Source organism: Procambarus clarkii, chromosome 21 (assembly GCF_040958095.1).
Source record: "Procambarus clarkii isolate CNS0578487 chromosome 21, FALCON_Pclarkii_2.0, whole genome shotgun sequence".
NCBI classification, from domain to species: domain Eukaryota; kingdom Metazoa; phylum Arthropoda; class Malacostraca; order Decapoda; family Cambaridae; genus Procambarus; species Procambarus clarkii.
The window spans coordinates 24351350-24371548 of record NC_091170.1 but is presented as its reverse complement, the minus strand read 5'-3'; the positions used below and the strand labels follow the sequence as shown (position 1 = coordinate 24371548).

General features: G+C 35.2%; 1 protein-coding gene across 1 annotated transcript; it reads right to left on the bottom strand.

Annotated features, from left to right (window-relative positions):
• Nucleotides 1-19256: 19256 nt before the first annotated feature.
• On the bottom strand, nt 19257-19932 carry LOC138367210 (uncharacterized). Its single transcript, XM_069328616.1, has 2 exons — nt 19882-19932; nt 19257-19577 (listed from the first exon to the last, which is right to left on the bottom strand). The coding sequence occupies exons 1-2, from the start codon at nt 19930-19932 to the stop codon at nt 19257-19259; spliced, it is 372 nt and encodes a 123-aa protein (XP_069184717.1).
• Between the last annotated feature and the right edge of the window lie 267 nt (nt 19933-20199).

Below are 20199 nucleotides of genomic sequence, written 5' to 3'. Positions count from 1 at the left end.
ACGTCATTCTTAAAAAAAGACGAATATCTGGCGAAAATGAACCTCATTCTCTCTGACCAAACTAAATTCACAAAGGTAACAAAGGACACTATACCCGAATTGAAAGCAAAGGTCAACAAATTGATCGAAACTGTGAACGCCAAGAAATCCGGACACCATCTGCCAAAAATTATTGGGGAATATAAACCTGGGTACGCGTATGGAAATGTCAAGACACATAAGCCTGGAAACCCACTTAAGCCAATCATCAGCCAGATACCCACACCCACGTACAGACTGGCGAAGCGACTCAACGGATTGCTGACTCCTTATGTCCCTTGCGCCTTCAGCCTGAAGTCTCCAAATGAATTTGTTGAATTACTGCAGGGAACACAGGCCACAGGGATAAGAGCCTCGTTGGACGTAGAATCACTGTTTACCAACGTACCTGTGGATGAAACAATCGGGATGATTGTGGACAGAGTGTATCGTCCGCTATCATACAGGATGTATGTTTTTATATATATATATATATATATATATATATATATATATATATATATATATATATATATATATATATATATATATTTGTTGTGTTCTTCAAGAGATCCATAACCTTTAAGCACCTTTTTGCATTATTATTTTTGTATCAACCCATGTATATCTTGTAACCATCAAATGCATAATAAAGCACAAAAAATATTCAAGGAAGGGGGTGGTAGGAGAAAAGCACACAGAAACTGTATTGGAGGGGATCTAAACATTCCCTCTAATGCGTTATGCGTGGTTTCCTCCGAGGCTATGGGTCCCCCTTCTTCCAGCTAGAGGTGGTACTCCCTTCCTATTTTATATATATATATATATATATATATATATATATATATATATATATATATATATATATATATATATATATATATATATATATATATATATATATATATAATATATATATATATATATATATATATATATATATATATATATATATATATATATATATATATATATATATTAGTATATTTTGGTAGCAGTCTTTCCTGTAGACATATATTATTAAATATGACCGAAAAAGTTAGATTAATAATTCTAACACGAATTTTCTCAATCTTTCATACATTTCTTTTCACTGTTGGAGGTAAATCAAAAATCAATTCTCCAAAATTCATTTTTATTTCTAGTCTGACGCGACACGAGCGCGTTTCGTAAAAGTTATTACATTTTCAAAGACTTTAGTTTACAAATACACAACTGAATAGAACTTACGCATCTCCGATTTTATATCTACATTTGAGTGAGGTGGATGGGGTGAGGTGGCATTAATAGGGTATTAATTTCATCAACACAAGACAGAACAAGAGGTGGCATTAATAGGGTATTAATTTCATCAACACAAGACAGAACACGAAACAATGGGTATTGAATAGACTTTTTACACAGGTACCTGATGTCAGACATCTGCAGGAGCTGAAGGAGGCATTTGAGCAGAGTTCCGTGCTGCGTTTCACTTACGAGATGGAAAAGGATGGGAAGCTGCCCTTTCTAGATGTAACAGTCATGGAAAAGGGCGGAGGTTTCCACACTGCAGTCTACACTAAGGAAACAAACATAGGAATGTGCCTAAATGCCAACAGCGACTGCCCAGACAGGTACAAGAGGAGTGTTGTTAACGCATATGTCGACCGTGCTCTCAGCCACAGCTCAGAATGGAAGCAAGTCGACGAAGAACTCTGTAGGGTAAGGCAGGTCCTAGTCAATAACGGCTTCTCCAATGGTTTCGTCGAAGACATCATAAGAAGGAAAGTGAAAAGCCATGCAACCTCTGAAGAGACAACTAACACAACACCTATACCCCCTATTAGACTATTTTACAGGAACTTCTTTTCCACAGCTCATAAAACGGAGGAAAGGGTCCTGAAAGATATTGTTAATAGAAACGTTATCCCTACAGACAAAAATCAGAGGATACAACTGACGATTTACTATAAAACCAGAAAAACGGCCAGCCTACTCATGAGAAACTCTCCAGACACAAAACAGAACGCTATAAAAGAGACTAACGTCGTCTATGCCTTCAAATGCCCTCTTGGGGACTGTAAGCTCCAAAAAACCCAGTATATAGGCAAGACAACAACATCTCTTTCTAGGCCTTTAACGATGCATAAGCAACAGGGCTCCATTAAGGAACATATAATCTCTTCCCACAACCAAACCATCGCCAGAGAAATCCTAGTAAACAACACAGAAATCATCGATAGATACAGCGATAGCAGGCGGCTTGACGTTTGCGAGGCACTACACATCAAGAAGTCAACACCAGCAATCAACAGCCAATTATTGCACAACTATATTCTACCCACCTCAAGACTCCGCTCCAATATAGAAGCATCAAGAAATATGGACCAATAGGCTTTCTACAAACACTTCTATTCAATATCCATTGTTTCGTGTTCTGTCTTGTGTTGATGAAATTATTACCCTATTAATACTCTTGTTCTGTCTTGTGTTGATGAAATTAATACCCTATTAATACCACATCTTGTTCTGTCTTGTGTTAATGCCACATCACCCCTTCCACCTCACTCAAATGTAGATATAAAAACGGAGATGCGTAAGTTCTATTCAGTTGTGTATTTGTGAACTAAAGTCTTTGAAAATGTAATAAGTTTTACGAAACACGCTCGTGTCGCGTCAGTCTAGAAATAAAAATGAATTTTGGAGAATTGATTTTTGATTTACCTCCAACAGTGAAACGAAATGTACGAAAGATTGAGAAAATTCGTGTTAGAATTATTAATCTTACTTTTTCGGTCATATTTAATAATATATATATATATATATATATATATATATATATATATATATATATATATATATATATATATATATATATATATATATATATATATATATATATATATATAAATAAATAGTTAAATAGGTTAAATAGTTCACTGTTGATGGTTTGCTTGAATTGGATAGGGATGTCGTACTGGGTCCATTTGTTTAACAGATGCTCAGCCTGCTCTGTAAGGGTTTGGAGGGCTTCCTTCTTCTTGTTTAGTTGATGCCGAATGAGCTCTTGCCTATACCTATAGGTAAACTCTGTATTGCGGACTGCTGGGTCATGTGGGTTAATATTGGTGTATACTGGCAGCAGGTTTTCTTTCAAACATGTTTAATTGAATATGACCGCATATTCTGTATTTATTATTTTCTGGTTTAGGGCTTCTATCTCTCTAACTATTTTCTTAGCATCAGGGCTTAGTTGAAATAGGAGTTTTACAAAACTCATTTTCGTACTTTTAAGGTGAAGAAAAGAAGTGATTTACTATAGAATGTATTACACTTATTTATACAATTTGCACATCCATGGTTCATTCTCAAGTGAAGAGATCTTACAATGCTGGTTGATTTTATACCCGCACTGGGTCAGGTGATAAGACAATAAAGGTGAAAACATGGGGGGGGGGGGATACATAAGGGATAAATGTGGGGTGAAACATAAGAATAGAGATAACTGCAGAAGGCTTATTGGCCCATACGAGGCAGCTCCTATCTACATACAAAGATTAATCCAGTGTAATTAGCCTGTTATGTTGGACATTGTCTTCTGTGTTGGCATCGTTATGTTCTGGTCTTGTCCTTACTCTCATGGTGGGTAGAGTAAATAGTTCCGTGATTTGGGTGTTCATGGTAGGTTGTTTTATGCTTATGTGAATTGCTTCAAGAATTTGTAATCTTCTTGCATCTTGGGTTTTGTCTATTATACAGGTATTCTTGTTCAACATTTCTCTTGTTAGAGTAATGTCATGGGCTTGTCTCATGTGATTCCTAGGGGCACCGGATTGAAGATGGCATGTCAAACGCCTCGTCAGCTTGGTCGACGTCATACCTATGTACTTAGATTGAAGGTTACATCCTTCGTGGGGGCAAGTGTACATGTATACAACGCTTGACTGCTGTAGAGGGTTCTCCGTTGGCTTCGGGCTGTTTTTGATAAGGAGTTCGGAAGTCGTCTTGGTTTTGTAGAATATTATCAGGTTTATGTTTTGGTTAGGAGTAGTGCTTTTTACTCCTTTACGGATTATTTCTTTCATTATTCTTTCCTCGTTTATATGTTCACTGTGCATGGTTGATTTGTAATATAATTTTATTGGAGGTATTATGGTTTCTGTTCTAGGTTCTGGATTATACCAACGGTCCAAGTGTCTTCTTATAGCAGCGTTTATTTCCGCGTTGCTATATCCGTTGTTCACCAATACCTGAGTTACTCTTTCAAACTCTCTACTCACGTTGCTCCATTCAGAGCAGTGGGTAAGCGCTCGACGAATATAAGCATTGAGAACACTGGCTTTGTATCTTTGGGGGCACTCACTTCTACCGTTCAGGCATAATCCTATGTTGGTGGGCTTGGTATATACGTTGGTGCTTAAAGAGGTTCCTGTTTTTGTTATTAGTACATCCAAGAATGGCAGACTGTTATTTTCACTATTTTCATGTGTAAATCGGAGTACTGACTCTCTCTCTAGATGTCTTTTTAGGTCAATTAGTTCATCTGAGTCTTTTACTATTACGAATATGTCATCTACATAACGGCAATATACAGTTGGTTTTTGTCTGCTACTGAAGACTCTGTCTTCGATGGTTCCCATATAAAAATTAGCAAATAAAACTCCTAAGGGGGAGCCCATTGCTACTCCGTCTATTTGTAAATACATGTCTCCTTGTGGACTGATGAAAGGGGCTTCCTTTGTACATGCTTCGAGAAGACTCTTCAAGTGTGGCTCAGGTATGTCTAATTTGGGGGTGCTCTCGTCTCTGTATACTCTGTCCAGTATCATTCCTATGGTTGTGTCGACTGGGACGTTGGTAAATAGGGATTCAACGTCCAGGGAAGCGATGATACCAGTAGTAGGGTGTACGACTCACAGACGATATTTTTTTTTGGGCAGAGGACCCCTGTGAGTCGTACGACTCACAGACGATATTTTTTTTGGGGGGAAATATCGTCTGTGAGTCGTGGGGGTTTTCAGGCAAATTTGGGGAGTCACAGATTTGGAAGTAAGGAATTCTTATGAGGAAAATAATTTCTGAGATCTTAGAGGTTTGTTAAGCATTCTTAATAGGAAAATAAGTAGGAAAATCTTAAAGAAAAGTTTTAGAAAAAATCGTGTTTGTGTCACAGCATTTCCAGGTAAACTCTATGGACATCCTTTGCCCGTTTTCAATCACATATTTTCAAAGAGCATTTTCAGAGAATATTGTCTTAGACGTTTTGTTAAGGAAAACAGACAACTTAGCCATAACATTTAGTTTTATATCCATTTACCGCTATTTCACCTGTAAAGACCAAAATTGAACAGAGCCCAGTTATAGACAGAAATTCGTCAGAGACCATTTTATACCTAAAAATGAACAGAGTCTACTTTGAGAGCAAAATTAGTCAGAGACAGTTTTAAGCTCAAATTTCATCAGCGTCCTGTAATCTGTGAAAATTTGACAGAGTCCAGTTCTTGATCGAAATTCATCAGAGTCCAGTTTTCTAGCAAAATTCGCCAGAGTCTACTTTGTGCCAAAATATTCAGAGTCCAGTTCATAATCGAAATTAATCAGAGTCTAATTAAAGACCCAAATTTGGCAGAGACCACATTTTCGCTACTAGCAGTCCAATCCCCCTGAAATTTTAAACAGTCATATTTCAGACATAGTAAATAAGATCAAGTCAGTTACCAAGCTCCAGCGCTTGTCCCCACCTTATTTCGTTTATACAAGATCGTTAGTAACATTCCAATTTCCCTGAAATTTTTACCCTCTGTATTTCAGACTCCGTAAATAAAATCAAAACAGTTACCAAGCTCCAGCGCTTGTCCTCCGCCTTAGCTCTCTCTCGTATCTTCGTTAGTATCAGTCCAATTTCCCTGAAATTTTTACCCTCTATATTTCAGGCACCGTAAATATGATCAAAACAGTTACCAAGCTCCAGCGCTTGTCCCCCACCTTATTTCGTTTATACAAGATCGTTAGTAACAGTCCAATTTCCCTGAAATTTTTACCCTCTGTATTTCAGACTCCGTAAATAAAATCAAGTCAGTTATCGAGCTCCAGCTCTCGTCCCTGCCTTAGTTCTCCTTCGTATCTTTGTAAATAACCCATCAATTTCCCTAAAATTAAAAGGAGACATACTTCAAAGTTAGTAAATAAGATCAAGTCAGTTACTGAGCTCCAGCTCTCGTCCCCCACCCTCTTCCACCCTCAAGTCTTTGTAAATAAACCATCAATTTCCCCGAAATTTTTACCCTCTGTATTTCAGACATAGTAAATATGAAGTAAACAATTATAAAACTCTAGCTCTTGTCCTCCGTCCAAGCTCACTTTTGTAAATTCATTACTCTCAGTCCAAATCACCCAACTACATTTTCAGACATAGTAAATAAAAACCAGTTCAGTTATCAAGTTTCAACTCTTGTGCCCCAGCTTAGTTCATTTGTGCAAGTTCTTTATTTTCCAACTAAATCACCTGAGATTTAAGATCACCTTATTTTCTAACGTAGTAAAATTAATCTGGACATTAGCAAAGCTCCATTTCCTCAGCCATAGATCATCAGACATAAATATATTCGATCAAGTCCGTCTCCAACCTATCTGTTTATCAGAGTAATTACTTTACCCTTCTCATCCCCAACGTATCAATCCCCAACGTATCAAAACCTTCAATAATCATACTGTATTTGCATATTTTCTCTATATTCAGCTGTGTTCTTCACATTTTGTCCATGTTTTCTGTGTTCACTCCATGTTCTTCAAATGTTCACAGTCCCATTCAGTTCATATTTTCACAAGTATCTCCATTTTTTCTGTAATCTTTCTCTTAGTCTCATTACTTTCTCTACAAATTCTAGTCATATTTTCTATGTTTTCATATGTTCTCTTTACAACTTTTATACTCAATATTCATGCTAACTTCCATATTTTGTGTTCTTTGTCAATATTCATGTTCCTCTACAAGTTCATGTTCCGCACAAGATCACTTCGTTTTTTCACCTTCACTTACATGTTTTCTACATTCTTTGTCATATTCTCCATGTTCTTCACAAGTCCATTGTTCATTCTTTGTAATCCCTATTCTCCTTATCATGTTTTCATGTTCTCTGTAAGTTCATATTCCCAGCATGTTCACTATATTCATCAACTTTTCTCACATGTGTTCTTTGTCATGTTCCCCCATATGTTCTCTGGGTTTTCCCCTTACATGTTATTTAACGTTCCTTAACTAAAAAAATCTTTCGCCAATCAACTAAAACATAGTCACTTTCGTCATTTCTCAACTAAACTTATTATCCAGTCAACTAAAAATAGTCAGAAATAGCCTCGTTCAACACTGTTCTTAACTAAAACAACCTTTCTCTTAGCTAAAAATTGTCAAAGGAAACTTTTTCAGCACTTTCTTAACAGGCGCTATGTTTCATCAAGAAAAATTGTCAAAGGAAACTTTCCAAAACTGTTCATAACTAGCTTTTATCCATCGTCAATCAACTAAAAATAATAACTTTCATCATTTCTTAACTAAACATATTCCCCATTCATCAGAAAATAACCGTGTTCATCATGTTTCATTGTCATTTCTTAACTAAAATTATCTGCCAATCATCAGAAAAAGTCATGTTCATCATGTTTTGTCTTTTTGCTTAACTAAAATTATGTTTTGTCAAGTAAGAAAAAATAACCAAAGATATCTTTCATCACTGTTCTTAACTGTCATTATACTTTGGGGAGCACAAAAATAGTCTCCCTCGTCATGTTTTCTCTTTTTCCATAACTAAAAGTATTCATCAGTCAACTAAAAAATAGTTACTTCATCATGTTTCCTTGTCATTTCTTAACTGAAATATCACTTCTCTCATCTGAAAATAGTCAGGATTAACCTCATTCAACACCGTTCTTAACTAAAACAGCCTTTCGCTTAGCTAAAAATTGTCAAAGGATTCTTTTCAGCACTGTTCATAACTAACTTTATCCATCGTCAAGTAAGAAAATATAGTCAAAGATATCTATCATCGTCGTTCTTAACTGACATTTATACTTTGTGGAGCACTAAAATAGTCAAATGTAACTTTTTCAACACTTTCGTAACTAAAATTATATGTCGCTAAGTAAGAAAAATAGTCAAAGGTGCTCTCCGTTACACCAAAGTTACTCTTCGAGAAATCAAAGACACTCTTCAATACATCAAGGACTTACTCAAAGACACCAAAGTTACACTCTAAGACATCCTTCGAGACATCAAAGACTTCCTTAAGACTTCAATGGGACTCTTCCATTCTTCAAAGATATTCTCTAAGCCCTCAAAGTTATTCTCAGAACAATCAAAAGTTATTCCAAGACAACAAAAGTCATTCTCAGAGCTATCAAAATTATTCTCGGAGTCATCAAAAGGTATTCTCTAACTCACTTTTGGTCATTAAAGTTAATTTCTATGTTATAAAAGTTATTCTCAGAGACATCTAAAGTTAATCTTAGAGTTATCAAATGTAATCTCTAACTCTCTTTTGTTCATCAAAGTTGATCTCAGAGTTAACAAAGGTAATCTCTAACTCACTCTCGTTCATCAAAGTTGTTTCAAAGACATCAAAGTTATTCAAAGAGCTAACAAAAGTTATTCTCAGAGTCACCTTCGTTCTTCAGAGAAACTTTCCAAAAACATCTTTATTCATCAAAGTTATTCTCAGAGGCATAAAAGTCATTCTCAGAGCTATCAAACTTGTTCTCAAAGTCATCAAACTTATTCATCAAAGTTATTCTCAGAGGCATAAAAGTCATTCTCAGAGCTATCAAACTTGTTCTCAAAGTCATCAAACTTATTCACAGAGTCATCAAAGTTAATCTAAGACATCATTTTTCATCAAAGATATTCTCTCTAAACCGTCAATGTTCTTCTCTAAGACATAAAAGTTATTCTCAGAGTCACCTTCGTTCGTCAGAGAAACTTTCAAAACATCTTTGTTCATCAAACTTGTTTTCAAAGTCATCAAAAGTTAATCTAAGACATCTTCTTTCATCAAAGTTATTTTCAGAGACATCTAAAGTTATTCTCAGAGCTATCAAACTTGTTCTCAGAGTCATCAAATGTTATTCTCGAAGTCATCAAAGTTATTTTCAGAGACATCTAAAGTTAATTTCTATGTTATAAAGTTATTCTCAGAGACATCTAAAGTTAATCTTGGTCATCAAAGTTATTTCAGAGACATCTAAAGTTAATTTCTATGTTATAAAGTTATTCTCAGAGACATCTAAAGTTAATCTTGGTCATCAAAGTTGTTCTCTAAACATCAATGTTGTTCTCCAAGACATCAAAGATGTTCTCAAAATCATAAAAGTTATTCCCAGAGCTATCAAAGTTAATCTCAGAGTTATCCAAAGATATTCTCATGTCCACAAAAGTTATTCCAAGAGACGTCAAAGTTGTTCTAAGAGTTATCAAAAGTTATTCTCAGTCATGATATGTTATTCTCTAACTCACTTCCATTCATCAAAGACATTCTCTAAGTCCTGAAAGTTATTCTCTAAGACAACAAAGTCTTTCTCAGAGCTACCAAAGATGTTCTCTAAATCATAAAAGTTAATCTTAACTCACCTTCGTTCATTAGAGAAACTTTCCAATCCATATTCGTTGACCAGAGTTATTCTCAGAGTCATCAAAGCGATCTCTAATTCATCTTCGTTCTCCAAAGTTGTTCTCTAAGACACCTTCATTCATCAAAGAAACTCTCCTTCTTCCATCATGTTATTCTTTAAGACATCTTCAGTCATAAAATTTTCTCTCCAAAATGTAACTAGTTCAGCTTTTCATACCAAACCTGCATTTCTGTTAAAACATATTTTCTTAGTTGCTTTACCCTAAAACTGTTCTCTGAACTACACTGTTCAAACCTACGTAACCTATCCTCTCCACCCAATGTTACTTAGTTAACGTAACGTTCCTAAACCTAGCTTTACCTATCCTAACCTAACTTACCTTACCTTCCCTATCTTACCTAACTTTACCTATCCTAACTTAACTTGCCTTTCATAACCTAACTTTACCTATCCTAACTTAACTTACCTTACCTTACCTATCTTACCTAACTCTACCTATCCTAACATAACTTACCTTACCTTCCCTAACTTAAGCTAACTTTACCTATCCTAACTTAACTTGCCTAACTTATTCTGCTTAACATAACTTACCTTACCTTCCCTATCTTACCTAACTTTACCTATCCTAACATAACTTACCTTACCTTCCCTAACTTAACCTAACTTTACCTATCCTAACTTAACTTACCTAACTTAAGCAGAATAAGTTAGGTAAGTTAAGTTAGGATAGGTAAAGTTAGGTTAAGTTAGGGAAGGTAAGGTAAGTTATGTTAGGATAGGTAAAGTTAGGTAAGATAGGGAAGGTAAGGTAAGTTATGTTAAGCAGAATAAGTTAGGCAAGTTAAGTTAGGATAGGTAAAGTTAGCTTAAGTTAGGGAAGGTAAGGTAAGTTATGTTAGGATAGGTAGAGTTAGGTAAGATAGGTAAGGTAAGGTAAGTTAAGTTAGGATAGGTAAAGTTAGGTTATGAAAGGCAAGTTAAGTTAGGATAGGTAAAGTTAGGTAAGATAGGGAAGGTAAGGTAAGTTAGGTTAGGATAGGTAAAGCTAGGTTTAGGAACGTTACGTTAACTAAGTAACATTGGGTGGAGAGGATAGGTTACGTAGGTTTGAACAGTGTAGTTCAGAGAACAGTTTTAGGGTAAAGCAACTAAGAAAATATGTTTTAACAGAAATGCAGGTTTGGTATGAAAAGCTGAACTAGTTACATTTTGGAGAGAAAATTTTATGACTGAAGATGTCTTAAAGAATAACATGATGGAAGAAGGAGAGTTTCTTTGATGAATGAAGGTGTCTTAGAGAACAACTTTGGAGAACGAAGATGAATTAGAGATCGCTTTGATGACTCTGAGAATAACTCTGGTCAACGAATATGGATTGGAAAGTTTCTCTAATGAACGAAGGTGAGTTAAGATTAACTTTTATGATTTAGAGAACATCTTTGGTAGCTCTGAGAAAGACTTTGTTGTCTTAGAGAATAACTTTCAGGACTTAGAGAATGTCTTTGATGAATGGAAGTGAGTTAGAGAATAACATATCATGACTGAGAATAACTTTTGATAACTCTTAGAACAACTTTGACGTCTCTTGGAATAACTTTTGTGGACATGAGAATATCTTTGGATAACTCTGAGATTAACTTTGATAGCTCTGGGAATAACTTTTATGATTTTGAGAACATCTTTGATGTCTTGGAGAACAACATTGATGTTTAGAGAACAACTTTGATGACCAAGATTAACTTTAGATGTCTCTGAGAATAACTTTATAACATAGAAATTAACTTTAGATGTCTCTGAAATAACTTTGATGACCAAGATTAACTTTAGATGTCTCTGAGAATAACTTTATAACATAGAAATTAACTTTAGATGTCTCTGAAAATAACTTTGATGACTTCGAGAATAACATTTGATGACTCTGAGAACAAGTTTGATAGCTCTGAGAATAACTTTAGATGTCTCTGAAAATAACTTTGATGAAAGAAGATGTCTTAGATTAACTTTTGATGACTTTGAAAACAAGTTTGATGAACAAAGATGTTTTGAAAGTTTCTCTGACGAACGAAGGTGACTCTGAGAATAACTTTTATGTCTTAGAGAAGAACATTGACGGTTTAGAGAGAATATCTTTGATGAAAAATGATGTCTTAGATTAACTTTGATGACTCTGTGAATAAGTTTGATGACTTTGAGAACAAGTTTGATAGCTCTGAGAATGACTTTTATGCCTCTGAGAATAACTTTGATGAATAAGTTTGATGACTTTGAGAACAAGTTTGATAGCTCTGAGAATGACTTTTATGCCTCTGAGAATAACTTTGATGAATAAAGATGTTTTTGGAAAGTTTCTCTGAAGAACGAAGGTGACTCTGAGAATAACTTTTGTTAGCTCTTTGAATAACTTTGATGTCTTTGAAACAACTTTGATGAACGAGAGTGAGTTAGAGATTACCTTTGTTAACTCTGAGATCAACTTTGATGAACAAAAGAGAGTTAGAGATTACATTTGATAACTCTAAGATTAACTTTAGATGTCTCTGAGAATAACTTTTATAACATAGAAATTAACTTTAATGACCAAAAGTGAGTTAGAGAATACCTTTTGATGACTCCGAGAATAATTTTGATAGCTCTGAGAATGACTTTTGTTGTCTTGGAATAACTTTTGATTGTTCTGAGAATAACTTTGAGGGCTTAGAGAATATCTTTGAAGAATGGAAGAGTCCCATTGAAGTCTTAAGGAAGTCTTTGATGTCTCGAAGGATGTCTTAGAGTGTAACTTTGGTGTCTTTGAGTAAGTCCTTGATGTATTGAAGAGTGTCTTTGATTTCTCGAAGAGTAACTTTGGTGTAACGGAGAGCACCTTTGACTATTTTTCTTACTTAGCGACATATAATTTTAGTTACGAAAGTGTTGAAAAAGTTACATTTGACTATTTTAGTGCTCCACAAAGTATAAATGTCAGTTAAGAACGACGATGATAGATATCTTTGACTATATTTTCTTACTTGACGATGGATAAAGTTAGTTATGAACAGTGCTGAAAAGAATCCTTTGACAATTTTTAGCTAAGCGAAAGGCTGTTTTAGTTAAGAACGGTGTTGAATGAGGTTAATCCTGACTATTTTCAGATGAGAGAAGTGATATTTCAGTTAAGAAATGACAAGGAAACATGATGAAGTAACTATTTTTTAGTTGACTGATGAATACTTTTAGTTATGGAAAAAGAGAAAACATGACGAGGGAGACTATTTTTGTGCTCCCCAAAGTATAATGACAGTTAAGAACAGTGATGAAAGATATCTTTGGTTATTTTTTCTTACTTGACAAAACATAATTTTAGTTAAGCAAAAAGACAAAACATGATGAACATGACTTTTTCTGATGATTGGCAGATAATTTTAGTTAAGAAATGACAATGAAACATGATGAACACGGTTATTTTCTGATGAATGGGGAATATGTTTAGTTAAGAAATGATGAAAGTTATTATTTTTAGTTGATTGACGATGGATAAAAGCTAGTTATGAACAGTTTTGGAAAGTTTCCTTTGACAATTTTTCTTGATGAAACATAGCGCCTGTTAAGAAAGTGCTGAAAAAGTTTCCTTTGACAATTTTTAGCTAAGAGAAAGGTTGTTTTAGTTAAGAACAGTGTTGAACGAGGCTATTTCTGACTATTTTTAGTTGACTGGATAATAAGTTTAGTTGAGAAATGACGAAAGTGACTATGTTTTAGTTGATTGGCGAAAGATTTTTTTAGTTAAGGAACGTTAAATAACATGTAAGGGGAAAACCCAGAGAACATATGGGGGAACATGACAAAGAACACATGTAAGAAAAGTTGATGAATATAGTGAACATGCTGGGAATATGAACTTACAGAGAACATGAAAACATGATAAGGAGAATAGGGATTACAAAGAATGAACAATGGACTTGTGAAGAACATGGAGAATATGACAAAGAATGTAGAAAACATGTAAGTGAAGGTGAAAAAACGAAGTGATCTTGTGCGGAACATGAACTTGTAGAGGAACATGAATATTGACAAAGAACACAAAATATGGAAGTTAGCATGAATATTGAGTATAAAAGTTGTAAAGAGAACATATGAAAACATAGAAAATATGACTAGAATTTGTAGAGAAAGTAATGAGACTAAGAGAAAGATTACAGAAAAAATGGAGATACTTGTGAAAATATGAACTGAATGGGACTGTGAACATTTGAAGAACATGGAGTGAACACAGAAAACATGGACAAAATGTGAAGAACACAGCTGAATATAGAGAAAATATGCAAATACAGTATGATTATTGAAGGTTTTGATACGTTGGGGATTGATACGTTGGGGATGAGAAGGGTAAAGTAATTACTCTGATAAACAGATAGGTTGGAGACGGACTTGATCGAATATATTTATGTCTGATGATCTATGGCTGAGGAAATGGAGCTTTGCTAATGTCCAGATTAATTTTACTACGTTAGAAAATAAGGTGATCTTAAATCTCAGGTGATTTAGTTGGAAAATAAAGAACTTGCACAAATGAACTAAGCTGGGGCACAAGAGTTGAAACTTGATAACTGAACTGGTTTTTATTTACTATGTCTGAAAATGTAGTTGGGTGATTTGGACTGAGAGTAATGAATTTACAAAAGTGAGCTTGGACGGAGGACAAGAGCTAGAGTTTTATAATTGTTTACTTCATATTTACTATGTCTGAAATACAGAGGGTAAAAATTTCGGGGAAATTGATGGTTTATTTACAAAGACTTGAGGGTGGAAGAGGGTGGGGGACGAGAGCTGGAGCTCAGTAACTGACTTGATCTTATTTACTAACTTTGAAGTATGTCTGCTTTTAATTTTAGGGAAATTGATGGGTTATTTACAAAGATACGAAGGAGAACTAAGGCAGGGACGAGAGCTGGAGCTCGATAACTGACTTGATTTTATTTACGGAGTCTGAAATACAGAGGGTAAAAATTTCAGGGAAATTGGACTGTTACTAACGATCTTGTATAAACGAAATAAGGTGGGGGACAAGCGCTGGAGCTTGGTAACTGTTTTGATCATATTTACGGTGCCTGAAATATAGAGGGTAAAAATTTCAGGGAAATTGGACTGATACTAACGAAGATACGAGAGAGAGCTAAGGCGGAGGACAAGCGCTGGAGCTTGGTAACTGTTTTGATTTTATTTACGGAGTCTGAAATACAGAGGGTAAAAATTTCAGGGAAATTGGAATGTTACTAACGATCTTGTATAAACGAAATAAGGTGGGGACAAGCGCTGGAGCTTGGTAACTGACTTGATCTTATTTACTATGTCTGAAATATGACTGTTTAAAATTTCAGGGGGATTGGACTGCTAGTAGCGAAAATGTGGTCTCTGCCAAATTTGGGTCTTTAATTAGACTCTGATTAATTTCGATTATGAACTGGACTCTGAATATTTTGGCACAAAGTAGACTCTGGCGAATTTTGCTAGAAAACTGGACTCTGATGAATTTCGATCAAGAACTGGACTCTGTCAAATTTTCACAGATTACAGGACGCTGATGAAATTTGAGCTTAAAACTGTCTCTGACTAATTTTGCTCTCAAAGTAGACTCTGTTCATTTTTAGGTATAAAATGGTCTCTGACGAATTTCTGTCTATAACTGGGCTCTGTTCAATTTTGGTCTTTACAGGTGAAATAGCGGTAAATGGATATAAAACTAAATGTTATGGCTAAGTTGTCTGTTTTCCTTAACAAAACGTCTAAGACAATATTCTCTGAAAATGCTCTTTGAAAATATGTGATTGAAAACGGGCAAAGGATGTCCATAGAGTTTACCTGGAAATGCTGTGACACAAACACGATTTTTTCTAAAACTTTTCTTTAAGATTTTCCTACTTATTTTCCTATTAAGAATGCTTAACAAACCTCTAAGATCTCAGAAATTATTTTCCTCATAAGAATTCCTTACTTCCAAATCTGTGACTCCCCAAATTTGCCTGAAAACCCCCACGACTCACAGACGATATTTCCCCCCAAAAAAAATATCGTCTGTGAGTCGTACGACTCACAGGGGTCCTCTGCCCAAAAAAAAATATCGTCTGTGAGTCGTACACCCTACTACTGATACCATTGGGCTGGGTAGATTTGATCAATTCTAGGAAATCTGCTGATGATTGTACACTAAACTTACTTGGAGTGTATGGAGTTAGGAGTTCATTGAGTTTTTTTGCCAGGTGATAAGTTGGAGTTGGTATTTGGCTGATTATAGGGCGTAGTGGGTTACCTGGTTTATGCGTCTTAACATTGCCGTAGGCATATCCTAAGCCATAGTCGCCTTGAAGTTTATTGAAATGCACACTACCTTTCTTTGCGTTGATTGCTGTAATTGGTTTGTTTACTTTCCGCTTAAGGTCTTCCACGGGGTTCCTCGTGATTTGTTGAAATTTGGAGTCGTCACTAAGGATGTCGCTAATTTTGTTCATGTATTCTTGGGTAGGGATCAATACATATGCTGCTGTCTTGTCGGCTTTTCTTATTGTTACGTCTTTCAGATTTTTTAGTTGTTTTGCTGCAACTTTGAGTCGTGGGGTTAAGATTGTAGATGAATATGTTCCTCGTTTTTTCCCTGCTTCTGCTAGTAGTTCAGCCTGAAGTGTGTCAGTGGTGATGACTTTTTTGTTGTCTTCTAGCTTATGGATTTCGTCCAGAAGCATTTCGATTTCCAGGCGTTTTTGATGCATCTTTGGTTTAGATATGAATTGACAATTTAGACCAAGACTTAAGAGGTCTCGTTGGTCCTGGGTAAGATCATAAGAAGTCAGGTTAATGTAGCGATCTTTAGGACGAGGGATCTTTAACTGACCACCGTTTAGGGCTGTTAACTTACGGAGTGTCTTTGTTTCTACACGAGTTTTATGTTGTTGTTTCAGGTTAAATAGTTCACTGTTGATGGTTTGCTTGAATTGGATAGGGATGTCGTACTGGGTCCATTTGTTTAAAAGATGCTCAACCTGCTCTGTAAGGGTTTGGAGGGCTTCCTTCTTCTTGTTTAGTTGATGCGGAATGAGCTCTTGCCTATACCTATAGGTAAACTCTGTATTGCGGACTGCTGGGTCATGTGGGTTAATATTGGTGTATACTGGCAGCAGGTTTTCTTTCAAACATGTTTCATTGAATATGACCGCATATTCTGTATTTATTATTTTCTGGTTTAGGGCTTCTATCTCTAACTATTTTCTTAGCATCAGGGCTTAGTTGAAATAGGAGTTCTCCAAAACTCATTTTCGTACTTTTAAGGTGAAGAAAAGAAGTGATTTACTATAGAATGTATTACACTTATTTATACAATTTGCACAACGTTTCGAACCTCCATGGTTCATTCTCAAGTGAAGAGATCTTACAATGCTGGTTGATTTTATACCCGCACTGGGTCAGGTGATAAGACAATAAAGGTGAAAACATGGGGGGATACATAAGGGATAAATGTGGGGTGAAACATAAGAACATAAGAATAGAGGTAACTGCAGAAGGCTTATTGGCCCATACGAGGCAGCTCCTATCTACATACAAAGATTAATCCAGTGTAATTAGCCTGTTATGTTGGACATTGTCTTCTGTGTTGGCATCGTTATGTTCTGGTCTTGTCCTTACTCTCATGGTTGGAGACCAGAGGTTCCTGAAGGTTCCTGAAGGTACCAGATCTACCTCATTCAAAGGAGAAATCCCTCAACCACCCCTCATCTATGCCAATTCATTTTGGTGAATTAACTCTACAAAACAGGGGTGGAAAACCAGTGGAAAAAATATCCACTCATACAACCGAGGATGTTCCAGCTCAGGAAGTGTTCAAGGTATTCTAAACCGAGTTGTAGTTGTCAGGGTTCACGTCATCCAAGTCCAGGTAACTTATATCTACCAGTAGAAGTGCTCCAGGATGAAATTTGTTGGATCTGTACTATCTGTTTACATAAGGTATGCAATTTAGGATGTTGAGTAAGTACTTTATCTTGGTATGCTGGCGTGTTGCAACTTGTTCCTTATTAATAAAATGGGCATTGTGGTGTTATTGGATTACTACCAGGTTAAGGATGAAACCAGTTAAGTGGAAACCTTCTGTATTAGATTTTGTTGTCCAGACTGCTATTTATTTGGTTGTATGTATTGTACTCAAGTCTGATGTGAATATTGCCAAGTGTTGTGAGTATAGTTGGAACAAATGTTGTGATGAGCAGAGAGTGAGAATTTACCTCAGGTATTTGGGAGAACAAAATAAAATAGTGCCTTGGAGAGATAAAGGTGTTGAGAATCCAAGATGTACAGTTATAGGCACACTAAAGTGGGGAGACGGTGTTCCAGAATGTAATGAAGAAAATGAATATTGTATAGTTGCTACAGTGAATTGTTCTTACATAAGGAGTATAATGTCATTATATTGAACTATGGATTATTTCCATATTTATTTACTTCATTCCATTGTAGTAATGAATTTATTACAGAAATTAAGATACAAATTTTTCTTTTCTTGCAAGGAGATGAACCCTGTAAAATATTACATTAGTGATTTTTTACAGATTGTGCATGAATGTTGCTTATGTAATCATGATTGCATTTCAATTGTGATATACCTTTTATATATTGATTCAGAGTGTAATGTTGTCCTTAGGAAGCTAAGTGTCAATAATTATGATTCGATTATGAGTACTTAGTATTGTACTCACCTGCAGTCAAAAAATTAAATCAACCTTCAGTTAATTTCATTTTTCTTTAGGACGAGGAAGAATGTTATGAATCCATATATTTGATTCTAAAATTTATCATGATAAACTTGTATGTTCATTATTAATTATTGTTCATTATTATGTTCATGAAGTTATTTAAAATTAACCATTATATCCATTTGTTTTCCAGTATATATGTTTGAGTTAAATGTAGCATGCTGTAGTGTGCTTATCAGTAATATTTTGCTAATGCTATTGCAAGTTCATTCCTGTGGTGGGAGACCGTGGCGTCTCATGGGGGGATGACCATATTTGCGATGTTCCAATAACGCGTGCAGTGTATCAACCTAGCATAATTTAGTTCTTAATTATACATTAGCAGTGTTATATGCATATTATTATAGTTATTTTTATATTCTTAAGTATTGCTCTCAGATAGCAGAGTATCAGAGATTTCATGTGGTTTTTACTTAGTAACTTGTAGACACCATGCCGTGCATGCTTTAGCCAAGCTAGTCGCGTGGGTGAAGCTGGCTGGGGTGCACATGTTATGAGATATGTCTTTGGTACCTCATTATTGTATAGTAACGTAGCTAATTGTCTGGTTAGACCATTATTTACATACCCATCTATTCATTTAAGTTTGAAAATAGTGATCAGTGTTTATATAGATAATGATATTGTGTTATTTTGCTCTGGTGCAATAATATTTCTGGCTGCCTGTATTTCATTTATATGTTTGTATGTTTTCTTTGTTACCCTTACTTAAAATATATTGATTTGCTGTTTAAGCAGTTCATTTATTTACCCTAGACATTTGTAGTAGGCAAGGCTGCCTTATGATATATATTTTACTACTGTCCAAAGCTAAGGAACCACACCAAGAGGTCAAGGGTCATAACAATAACATAAGACTATTTAGGTGAGAAGCTTGGCCCAGTAGACACAGGTGAAGACGAACACTAGGGAAGGAACCAGCACCCGGCGGACAACTTTCAAGAGACTCTCGGCCGAGATGTGCTTTTGTTTCTGATACAGTGGACCAATACGTATAATTGCGTCTTTCTCCAGACACTCGACGATGACGTGAACCATGATAATCATAAAGAGAAGTAGGGTGCAGAATATGAACCAGACGTCGATCATTTTCACGTAAGCTGTCTGAGGAAGTGATGATGACGTCTGGTTGAAGAATGTGTACAACACCAGCAGGGTCGTCAGACTTACACCCAGACGAACCTGTCAACAAATCAAAGTTGTTCTTATTACCTGCAAATATTTATCTATTTGAGTCAATTGTTCTCTTATTTCACTAGTCAACTACAAGTTCTAATGTTTCTAAGCATGTTTACTGAAATAGAAGGTAGTGAGTTCTTCAACTAACAGTCTTCAGTCCAATTTCCCCAAAATTTTTGTTCTCCTAATTAGCCATCTCCATTAGTTACGTTCAAGTAAACTCTTACAATCATTTTGTTTAGAATTGTTTCTATATTTTATCTTTTGTTACATATATATCTAACTCGAAAAATTCCTGTCTCAGTACGTTTTCTTGCTCAGATGTAGGATGAGACACTGCACCTGTCTGACCCAGCATCATACGGTAGATGTGAGCATTATTGTATATATATAAATTTAGAAGTACCAACTCAATTCTTTGGAACGAAAGTTTAGGACTTTCTAATATATATTATTATATATGACCGAAAAAGTAAGATTAATAATTCTAACACGAATTTTCTCAATATTTCTTATACAGTATTTCTTTTTACTGTTGATGGTAATTGAAATATATATATATATATATATATATATATAAATATACATATAAATATATATATAAATATATATATATATATATATA